The sequence below is a fragment of the Bos grunniens genome, chromosome 3 (assembly GCF_055505025.1).
Source record: "Bos grunniens cultivar Pamir isolate PY7600 chromosome 3, Bosgru_T2T1.0, whole genome shotgun sequence".
In the NCBI taxonomy this organism is placed as follows: Eukaryota; Metazoa; Chordata; class Mammalia; order Artiodactyla; family Bovidae; genus Bos; species Bos grunniens.
The window spans coordinates 42916273-42927938 of record NC_141167.1 but is presented as its reverse complement, the minus strand read 5'-3'; the positions used below and the strand labels follow the sequence as shown (position 1 = coordinate 42927938).

Here is an 11666-nt window from a genome sequence, read left to right as displayed (position 1 = left end):
CACGAGCTGCGGAGGAGCCGGGTCATTCTATAGCGAGGGGGACATCGGGGACTCAAGAGGCCGCCCTGAGAGCCCTCGTCGGTTTCCTTTCGCAGGTGTCGGGGACAGGGATGGGAAATGCCGCCGGTTCCTGGGACTGGAAATGCGAGGCATAGCGAGAAAGTAAAGCACCCCCATCCCCTCACCTGACCCCTGACTCCTGACCCCGCATTCCACCGTGTGATTGATAATAAGAATAATTACATTTACCAGGTACTGGCAAACAGCTTTAGTTTTACCCAGTCGTCCCAACAACTCTTTCAAGAAAGGGTTGTTATTCCTTTACAGATTTAGAGAATTGAGATTCTGAGATAATAAATAATATGCTCAAGACCCCTTGGAATTCACAGGCTTATCTTTCATGCATTACAAACTTTTATACTTTTTTATTCTTTCCTTAACATCACCCTCCCCAGCCCTTAAAGTTTAAAAAGATTTGAAACGGAGACTGTTTGGGGTTGAGGACTTACCTGACTCAACAACTGGACCCTTCTCCTTAATAACTATCCCCCTTATAACCGCAGAACCTCTCCCCCATCACAAGGGGAAAAAACCAGACCTTGAAGGGACCCTCACAAAGTGGGCAATCATTGGAGCCAGAAATAAGATGGTGCCTCTGAGCACCTAGCCTGGTGCAGGTCCTTTGATGAGTGCCCAGTGCAGCTAGAACTGCCTGTCAATCACAATACATCTGGATAAGGATAGAGCACATAAGGGTTAGGATAGTATTGGAGAACGAGCAGTCACATTTTCTGGCCCATCTCAATTGCTATTCACAGAGAACTAAGCCCAGGAGAGGACTGTGGCTATTCACTATGTAACCGTTGTTGTGGTTGTTCGGTCAGCTCTGTGACCTTGTTGACTGCAACACGCCAGGCTTCCCTGTCCTTCACTGTCTCCTAGAGTTTGCTCAAATACATGTCCATTGAGTTGGTGATGCTATCTAACCATCTCATCCTCTGCCACCCAATTCTCCATTTGCCTTTGATCTTTGTAATAGGAATTAAGTGGCTGGTAAGTATTATCTCATTTAGTCTGTTCAATGACCCCAGGATAAGAGGTTATTAACTTTATTTAAGGAAATGAAGAATCATTGAGTAACATACTCAAGACTATAGTTATAGAGCTAAGATTTGTCCAACTCTAAAGCCCTTGCACTGTGCCCCCACTTCTGCCCACCATGCCCACCCTAAATATGCAATAACTTTTCCAGAAATGTGGTAAAATTTTAAGAGGCTGGTAATAAAAGAGATTCACAACTCAATTTATTTTTGTTTTTCATTTATTTTCCAGAAAAAATTACATTGAAATAACAATTTACTGAGATATTTGATTTTGTTCTCACATATAATTAAACTTTGTCCTGAAATGGGAACCCTAGTTGCAGTAATGTGCCATGATAATTGCATATTCAGAATTTTGTGAAATGGGTGTTGGGAAAATTATGAAGGAAAAAACGTTTGTAAAAATCATTATTTACAAAAAATGATACCCACATTTTTTTCTAATGTATAAGGCAAGTAACATTAAAATGTTCTCATGATTATCTTCAAGAAGTCAGTATTACACATTCATATCACCATTGCTCATCAGAGAGCTTTGGGCAGTTCTGTAAAGGAACAAACCCATGATTCTTTTGCTGGTTTTTTCTTGAGCACAGCACAGAAGCAATAGAGATTTTATCACAGACAAAGCAGTTACGGCTATGAGAATAAAGTATTCTCTGTTGAATTACACATGTAGGAAAAAGAGCCAGTCATCAACATTTTAACTGATTTTCAAAGTATATTTGAGTCTTTTAGCCCACAATTCTTTTTATAAATATTTTATGCTCAAGGTATTTTGTGAAAATATGTACTCCATCCAAGGTCAAAAAGACATTGCTTACTTTTGCTATAGATATTGTGGAGATCTTTAAATAAATGCTACCACCAACTCAAAGTATACACTAATAGCATTTTCCTTAAGAAAGACAGCTGACTGAATTTTATTACTTTTAGAAATACAGCTAAATTTCTCTGAGATTCTTTCCCTAGTTTCTCTTACTGTTAAAAGTACAAAAAATGCCTTACATTGCCACTTAGCAGGCACAAAAATTAAAATTTGACCATTTTAGATCTTCTCCCATCCAAAGTGAAAAAAAAAATCCTCTGTATATTGAAATCCAGTACTCTTCAAACAGTTTTAAAATCCAGCTCTTCAAATGACTGCTTGACCTGTAGTGAAGCCCTGCTTTTGGATGAGAGTTACATATCATACCAACACTTGGCTTTTTCAAGAAAAATTATTCAGCAGCAATGTTCCAACTCTCTTAGACTGAGAGAGAGACAAACACAGAGAGGGAGATGAAACAGAGGTCAGTCTCTCTCATGCATATATTAAGAAAGTAAAACTGAAATACTGACCTGCAAAATCACAGCTTAAAAATTATCATCCTATCATCTCATAAGGACAAGAAAAAACCTGACATTGGACCTTGGGACAGTGATCCCAGTGCTAGTCATTTTTTGTATTATTGAAAATATTTTAAAGTGGAGACGTATGAAAAATACTAAAATTTGTTTTTCCAAAAGAAAAGGTCAGTGAAGTAATAAACAACTGAACAAATAAGATGGAATTAACCTGTGCATGATATACTCATTCAATGGAATGTTTAAAAATGATAAATGGCTTATAATCCATCATGCTGATTCACACACTTTGAATTAAAAATTGAACTGTATTTAGAGAAAGGTAAAGTGATTCAGCTTTATGCTTTTCTCTCTGATCACAGACAGTTTACCCAGGAATTTTTAAAGAAACTTTGTTCATGAAAACAACTGATTTGCAAAATAAAGCAAAGCAAAAAGTACTATGTAATGCTCTGCTTGTAACAGAATGTAGGAGTATTGCAAAATCTATACTAAATAGCACATTTTTCTTGGGTTTAACTGAAATGTTTTTCATATAATTTCTAACAAGCTTATGTAAAAATGCTGTGAGTATCAATTCATCATGATTCAATTTCTTGAAGCGTTTAGATAAAGTATTACCAAGGATTGTTCACGAGTATTAATTATACTCAATAAAGAATCTGGACCATCTTCAACAGATTGCAGCATGATGTGATACCCATAGGTGCAGATCTTAAAAATTATACTTAAAAAAATTAAATGTTGAAACAATTTTACTGTTTCGAATATATTAGGTGATAAAATTCACTAAGATATACTAATTAACTTTAAAGTAGATTCATTTAAAGTGGCATAAGTTTTCCTTAGGGTTAAAACAAAAAACCAGAAGCATCTTTTTCAAAGAATTCCTGGTTATATTATTTGAAGTTGCTGAAAGATATGTAAAACAAAACTTTTCTAAAGTTTCTTCAAGATGTGTTTAGAAAACTGTTTTTTCTTGATTCAAAACTTTAAGCTTCATTAAAGCACTAACATTAATTAACAATGTCCAAGGAGTGAGGTCTATGGTCTAGGATCATTTATTCTCAGACCACAATGAACACTTGCCAGAAGCAGCAGTGTTGAACATGATTTGGGAAATACCAGAATATGATGAATGAAGTAAAATTACCCTTTCCTTATTATTATTATTATTTTTACCAGTTAAGGGACACATAAAGTTTGCTTTTCTCTGAAACATCTTTTGTCATAAGGTTAAAGATGTACGTAGAATGGGCAATGTGCTACCTTAGAGTCAGAAGGAGATAATTAGAAATACTGTAAAACAAAGGAAAAATAACTTTAGAAGTTGAAGTTAGAGAATAAGTTGTTATCCCTGTGGTGAATGTCAACAAATAGGGAGGTGACATTCTCTCCTAGGAATACTCATTTTGGATAAAAATCAGATATTAAACATGAGCAACTGTAAGAGGTCTGACCAATGTTAGTCAATAGACCCTAAAATTTGACATTCTTTCAAAAAGGATGTTTAGTATTCAATTACGTATTTAAAATGCAGTTCTCGCTTATAGCAGATGACAGAATATCAAACAAATAGAAATGCTAGTGGGTTTTGTTGTTTGTTTTTATAGTTGGGAACTTAAACATTGCATTCGTATCTCGTTTTTCCTCCATGTATTCAATGGACAAAAAGTAATATAATGGTAGTCATGCTTGATTCACCAATGAGCAAATGGCATTTATCTACTGTTTGCCAAAGAGGGGGAAAAAAAAAGAAAAAAAAGAAAGCCTCAAGAGAGAAGCACACACATTAAAGGAGGTGGGGTGGTTCACCAGAACAGTCTCTTTAATCAGTGTAACAAAGACTGATTTTTTTTATTCACATCAACAATTTAATTTGACTCATTTTAAGGAAGAATCATGTTGACTTTACATTAACTTTGAAAGCAGTATTTAGAGATAATCCTAGTTTTCATATCATAAAAAATTATGCTTCCATTTAAAAAAAATCCTGATCAGAAAACTATGTAGCAAAAAGAATACATTTAGATTGAATGAGATTTTGCTCAAATGCATCATCTTTTGAAAAAAAGAAAGAAAAAAACCCCCAACAAACCATAAACTCATCTCCTTAGTACATTTTCCCATATCATTCAACTTTAATTGACAGACTGTGATAATTTTGAGGAAAAAAATGCAAAAACAAAATTGGTGCAGCTCTCTTGGAATTACACTAGTCCATGCTGATGGTGTTCATTGGAAGGACTGATGCTGAGGCTGAAACTCCAATACTTTGGCCACCTCATGCGAAGAGTTGACTCATTGGAAAAGACCCTGATGCTGGGAGGGACTGGGGACAGGAGGAGAAGGGGACGATAGAGGATGAGATAGCTGGATGGCATCACTGATTCGATGGACATGAGTTTGGGTGAACTCTGGGAGTTGGTGATGGACAGGGAGGCCTGGCGTGCTGCGATTCATGGGGTCGCAAAGAGTCAGACACGACTGAGCGACTGAACTGAACTGAACTGATGCTGATAAAGCATTGTTCAAAGGCCTACAGAATAAATAGTGTTAACTCACAAGTTAAATGTCTGTGTCCCTGGCAGGAAGGGAGACATTTTATCTGGATTTCATGACAGCTTGCACCCTCCCTATTTCTTCTTTTAATCTTTGACAACATAGACAAAAGGACAGAAAAACGAAAATGAGAGATTACATGTTAGGCCACTTTGAGACAGCATAAAAGAACTCTAAAAAAAAAAAAGGAGGTGTTTTCCTAAACAAATCTCTCTACCTTTTTGTTTTCTTTCAAGATTTGAGGAAGCTAAATGGACTGAATGGGAAAAAAAAACACAAAAACATGCTCACTAGAAAAATGGTATTCAAGTAATAATTGAATGTCTAAAATCTGATGCAATGTCAGAACTAAGAAGTATTTGAGAGATCTACTAGGGCAGTGATTCTCAAATTTTGGGTGCTTGTCAAAGTATGTATTCTTAAACTCCACCCTGACAGATTTATTTATTCAGTATAAATTTATTGATGCCCACTGTCTTCTAGGCTCTGGGGTTATAGTGATACCTAAGCCAAAACCATTGCCCTTGTTAAATAAATGATAAAACAAGAGGTTCACATATCATGCTTTGAGAAACATATTCTTTCCCAACAATTTTGCCTTGGGAATTATCCTTATTTTGGTATTAGTTTTTCATAGCACCCTTTACTTGGGTATTCAAATGGAATATATATGATAAAATAAAACAGAAGAGTTCATTTCCTAGAATGAGTAAGTAAAACAGGCCAATTGCTCCCATTGTTGTCAAGATGACCTGGATTACTTCCAGCTGCTATGTCACTTTTTAAAAAATTAATAATAATTTTATTAATCTAAGACTCAATGTCACCATTTGTAAAATACTAATTAAAAAGAGTATGTACCATTTAGGGGTTGATATAAAGATTAGGTAAGCTAACATCCATAGTGAATGGTATATGGCACTCAAGAGAATATCACTTTTTATTGTATATCAAGTACTGTGATTGTAAAGCCCCCACAGGTGGATCTCTCTTAGTCAAGTAGAACCATGGAACGTCTGAGGTGGGAGATGTATAGATCACAGTTGTGTTATTATGGTATTTAAACAGTGCTCTGGAGAGCCAAATTTAAACTGCTGGAAGACCTCCTTCATTGCTTTTAGTTATTTTGCTAATAGGAATTCATGTGCAATTTTAGTAGAAAAAAGTGACTGTTAAGAAAAGCTTGGAAACCACTGGCAACCCCAATGCCTCATTCTAAAGCTGAGAAATTAAAAAGGGCTGTGATTTTCTAAGGTCATATAGCAGAGTTAGTGGTAGAGCTGATATTGAAAGGCTTCTTTGAAATGAATGTTTGGAAATGGGAATATGAGTAATTGTGGCCTCAAACACTTTGCAGATTGAGACTGAGTAAAAATTCATAAAAACAAAAGTAAAACAATTGTAGTCTGACTTTCTGGAGGGGATGGTTCCTCTGTATTCACTTGAAACCATTTGAAATGTAGACATTCTTTCTTTACAGGTGAAATACATTTCCAAATACTATACAATGAATTTTCATTTTGACTGTAAGTGTAGAGAAGAATAGAGCTTTAAAAGCAATTTAAAATTAAATTGTTTGGAACTATGTGTTTCAATTACGATAAAATTCAGACTAATGCTTAACAGAAAATTTTTAAAAATAACGTGAAAAATATGAAATTTATTAAAAAAACACATTTTCCATGTTGCAAAATAAAGCATTAGTATTTTCTATCTAATTATAGCACTCAGGAAATGGTGTCCTGGCTAATGAGAAATCTTTTTCTTTTCATGCTTGGTATTAAAAATCTGAACATGTACCAGCACATTTTGTTTTAGGAATTGATAATGAACCTGACCTAATGTTTCTTTTATAATTTCACTGTCTAGGATCATTTTTCCTAACACTATTTCTTATTGTATAGTACTATGGATACAAGAATAACAGGAGATTATAAACTACAAGGTTAAAAAAAACCCATCAAAATCTAAATCCCTGATATTAATTTATTGTGTTGTTATTTGACCTATTTTCCAAAAGAAGAAGGGATATATTCTCTACTGAGGTTCTTGTTATTCAATAATAATAATATTTCAAAATTAGTTAATAATTTTGAAATCATTGACTTTTATTCTGTTTCATAAAGACCAATTATGGAATCATAGGATATCTTCATAGTTTTAAATTTGGTATCTAGAGACATTTGAATAATGTTAGAGATTAATGAAATCTGTTTTAAATTACATTTTATAACATAAACAAAAGTATTCTATGAAAAGGAAAACCTTGTGTTTAATTACTAATTCCCTCTAGAATGGTATAAAATAAAATATAATGAGCAAGACATGAGAACCAATAATATTTACATATTTTTAATATGCTTTGTGTTAATATTTAATATGTTTTCTCATGGATTAATATCTTAAAAACACATTTTTATATTCATATGCTGGATAATTCTTAATTTTCTGCTACTTACTCTGCATTGGTTCCAGTGTTTGAAATTTCCCCATGTTTTATGGGATTTAAAAGTTTTCATTTTCTATTTTTATTTCAAAATAAAATTGAATATCTTTAAAGTGACTATATTAGTCACTTGTTCAAAAAACTTCAATGTCAGACTGCTTGGGGAGCCAATCGAGAATTTGTTTGCACAGCAAGAATTCTTCTTAGGTAAAACAGATCATTTTGAACAGTCTCTTGGTAGCAAGCACTGATTGAGGAGTACAAATATTAATTAAAAAAATTCCACTATAAACAATTGCCAGTTACAATTTCATTTTAAAAGTAAGCTTACAAAATTTAATTTGATTCTAAAATTTTAAGGGGCTAAAGTTCTTTGTCAAATATGAATGATGTAAATAAAATTTAGCAACTAACGATAAATTTAACAACTTAATAATTATAGTTATTTAATAGTATAACCTAGAACAGGAATGAGTTTATGTTTAAAATAGGTTCTATGACTTAAAGGAAGATTCATGTTTTCAGATTGTAATGGAGGAAGGTTTTACAGCTGGGACTCCTGAAGAAGAACTTCTCCATCCTGAATTCCCATATCGAGGCCAGACTGAATAATTACAGTTTTTATTATATCTTGCAACAATGAAATCATAACATACATTTTTGATAACTCTTTTTGATTCTCTAAAAACAGCAACGATTTATAGTTACATATAATGAATCTTATCCAAAAGGAAATTTATTGCACAATAATGTGGTTAGGATTTCATTTATAAAGCTTATTTTTTCCTTCCCATATGATATAAATGATGATTAAAATTCTACTTCTGGATTTCAATAGGGGACTGAAATCTTTTTTTCTGGGTTTTTTAGAGTCAATATTTTGATTCCTGTGGGTAATGAGGAAGATGCTTGGTACAATTCTCCATGCTAGGTTGGGAGGGTCTCTGTCTAGAGACATTGTGCAAAAGTTGTTAACCACTTCAACCATGGAAATTCTTGAAATTTTAAAACCACAATTTTGGTTTTAGTCTGATTATTCAGTAGTCCCCATATCTGCTAATCTGTGGAAGGGAGGGGAGTAGTTAAGATTTCAACATCTTCTTTACTCTTGTTTATAATTTCATATACTTAAACTTTAAATATGAATTGCTTTCCCTTTTTACACAAGTTATAAAAATAAGAGGCCCTGTTTACACAGTTTGCATTTTTATGAAATTTGCAGTTTGAAAAAAAAAGCTTTTTAAAAAGTGGCAATTAATGCTTTTCTTTGAATATGCTGTAACTTTAGATTTTTTTTTGTTTGTTTTCTGAAACAGTTTCTGAATTTAATCCACTAAACATCTGAAGATAGAATTTTTATTTAGCACTAGAGTAAAACATACCAAGGACTGAAGAAAAGGAAGTTTTTTTTTCTGGTCCTGCTTAATTTTCTTTGTGCGTTGCACCCCCTTTATGACAGCTAACAATATTATATTTAAATTTTATATATTGACAAAATGCAATCTACCTCTGTAAGCATTGTGCCATTCAACAGTACTACTATTAAATTTACATACCACAGTTTAAATTACATCCATTTCAGGAATGGTAAAATGCTAAAACTCAAGTATCTAACTGCCTTACTGGAATGAGTACAATTTACAAATACAATAATTACATTTTAAAACCATTAACAATATTACACCTAGAAGTAAATACTGTAGGACTGGTCATGGTATTGTGTCAGGGAAATCATTGCTGAAAGTCATTGACATTTCCAGCAGGTATATCCCAAGTGCAGATTTTTGGTTTGTTTTTATCAAACCAAAATTAAAATCTGTTTCTCATACAACAGTTCTCCTTTATATGAATCTCCAAATCCTTGCATAAGATTTTATTAGTTATCTGCCAAGTATTTTCCTGCAAAATAAAACAACATATCAACAGGTTATCTGCTAGTTCCATAATGTGGTTATTATGTGGGTAACATTTTATTCTTCCTGCCTTATTTCTAGAAGCTAAATATTACATACTCAAGGGGTACAATACTAACATAAAACACATAAAGTGTTTAAAGTTTTCAGTTTTATAGACCAGCACGTTGCCTTTTCACGTTTCCATATGTGAACACTTTGCAGAGGTTTGGGTTTTGCCCAGAATAGGTTGGAAGATTTGTTCCTGGATGTGAGAATCCAGCTTCTTATAGTAGGAGTAATCATATAATTACTTTTCAATGTGGGCCATTTTTGAGAGTGAAAGGGGGCTAATTAATAATTATATCAATATTGCAACCATAAAACCCTGGATGTATCCCAGCAAATCCTTGACAAACAAATCACCTTAATATTGGGGAATCCCTACCAATAAACTCTCATGTGTGCCCCCAAAGGGGTCTCATGACCACATTTCAGCTCAAGGTAACCGGTTCTGATCTTTGGCCTAGACTTTTTAAAGTTGTTATTGAAATGAAAGATGGATACTCTTAGATCTCAGCTAAGCATGAGTCTAAAATCTATGAAGATCTGCTTCAGAAAAAGCATTTTCAGGTAAGAGACAAAACAGCATTTATCTTGCTTGTCAGTGTAACAAAATGGCATTTATCTTGTTTGTCAATATAACAAAGTAGAATTTATAGCATTAACCTCAGTGTACACACATATATAATGGGAATGACAGGTCAGTCCCATGTAAGAACTAGCCAGAGCCATGATAAGTAGGCAGGGCCATCCTAATTTCTGATTTCCCTAGTTTATTGTCCTATTTTTACTTCATTCAACAATTGGTTTGCTTTCTGATTGCGATGGGAAATGGGGGTTGGGAGTGGAGAAGAAGAGGAAGAAGATGATCAGAAAATCATAACATATTCCTTCTTAAGGAAGAATAGCTAAGGCAATATTGTTGTCTGCAAATGAGCACACAAGATACCCACTTACCTGCAGCAAACCTTTTCTTGATGAGTGAAAATCTGTACCCTGCTCCAACAAGTTCAATGTCACAGCCAGAAAGAGTGCTTCCTTCACTTGTAAACTGCACAACCAATGGGGAAGGTTTGCTTGGGCCTTCAGATAACTGAAATCTTGCCAATAAAGAACCTACCCCTACAAAAAGAGTATTATTGATAACAATTTAAAAGATAACAGTCAACACAACATTCTGGATATAATTTTGGAAATTGTATTCAAGGTTAAAGTGCAAAATCAATCTTCCTAGAACATAATATATGTATATTTCAGGGACAAAACAGTGATGAATAATATTTATCATGAAATATTATTCATTACTTTTTAAATACACCAATAAAAAGGTAATTCAGCCAAATGGTACTTCAAAATTTGGAAGCATGATACTTGGAAGGCAATGTATTTTCAGCTTATGACTAATATACAAGGAAAGTGAAAAATAGCTAAACTATCAGAGTGTGAGATCTGATACAGAATGAAAACATCTTCCATTAGAAGGTGTCTCCTTCATGTATGGTCTGTTTGATGTGGGGTGTTCGGTGGAAAAGAGGTAACAGAGGATTCATTGAAGAACTATTTTCTCTTATTGGTAAAAATAATAATACATAACAAACTTAACCAAAATACTTTTATTACTTTTAGTGTTAAGGGTATTTCGATTAATAGTTTTTTAATACCTGACAGTTATTTCAGCTTTATATATTAAATAAAATAAGCTTGTGATTGCATTACCTCCATTTTCTGACTTCTGAGAAATATCAGGAATCTTCCACAATATTCTTTGTTGGTCAGCATTCCTAAAAATAAAATAGGTAAAAGACTTCTGCATATGTAAGGGTTTTTGTTTAATGGATGTCATATTTTTCCAAAGTGTTAATTAATAAAAATGATCTTAAAAATTTTAGCTACAATTTAAGCATTATCTATCTATCCATCCATCATCCCTCCTCTTCCCCTCCCTCCTTTCATCTATGGACCCTTCCATCTATCCATCCTTTCATTCATCCATCCATCTATCCACAAATCCTCTGCTTTTTCTTTCTTTACTGTCACAACACCGTCAAAGAGTTAAACATTTAGAAGGCAGTGCAGTTAAAAAAATTTAACACATCTACTGAAAAAATAGAAGGGAAGTGTTAGTTGATCAATTAACTCAGGTAATTTAAATTGAAGCTGTTATATGGTTGACATTCTTTTTTTTAATGTTCTACTTTTTGCTTCTAACAATCATATGGAATCACTGTAATATTTTTCCTTAGGAGAATAGCT

General features: G+C 33.5%; 1 protein-coding gene across 7 annotated transcripts in view; it reads right to left on the bottom strand.

Annotated features, from left to right (window-relative positions):
- Nucleotides 1-8063: 8063 nt before the first annotated feature.
- The window catches only part of SGIP1 (SH3GL interacting endocytic adaptor 1), a 230873-nt gene continuing 227270 nt past the window's right edge, over nucleotides 8064-11666 (bottom strand). For all 7 annotated transcript variants that reach the window (XM_086390416.1, XM_086390418.1, XM_086390421.1 and 4 more), the window contains 3 exons: nucleotides 11130-11194; nucleotides 10371-10535; nucleotides 8064-9357 (listed from right to left, as the gene is read on the bottom strand). In XM_086390416.1, coding sequence (XP_086246542.1) covers nucleotides 9335-9357; nucleotides 10371-10535; nucleotides 11130-11194 — 253 coding nt within the window. In that variant the 3' untranslated portion in view covers nucleotides 8064-9334. The remainder of the gene's footprint in view (nucleotides 9358-10370; nucleotides 10536-11129; nucleotides 11195-11666) is intronic.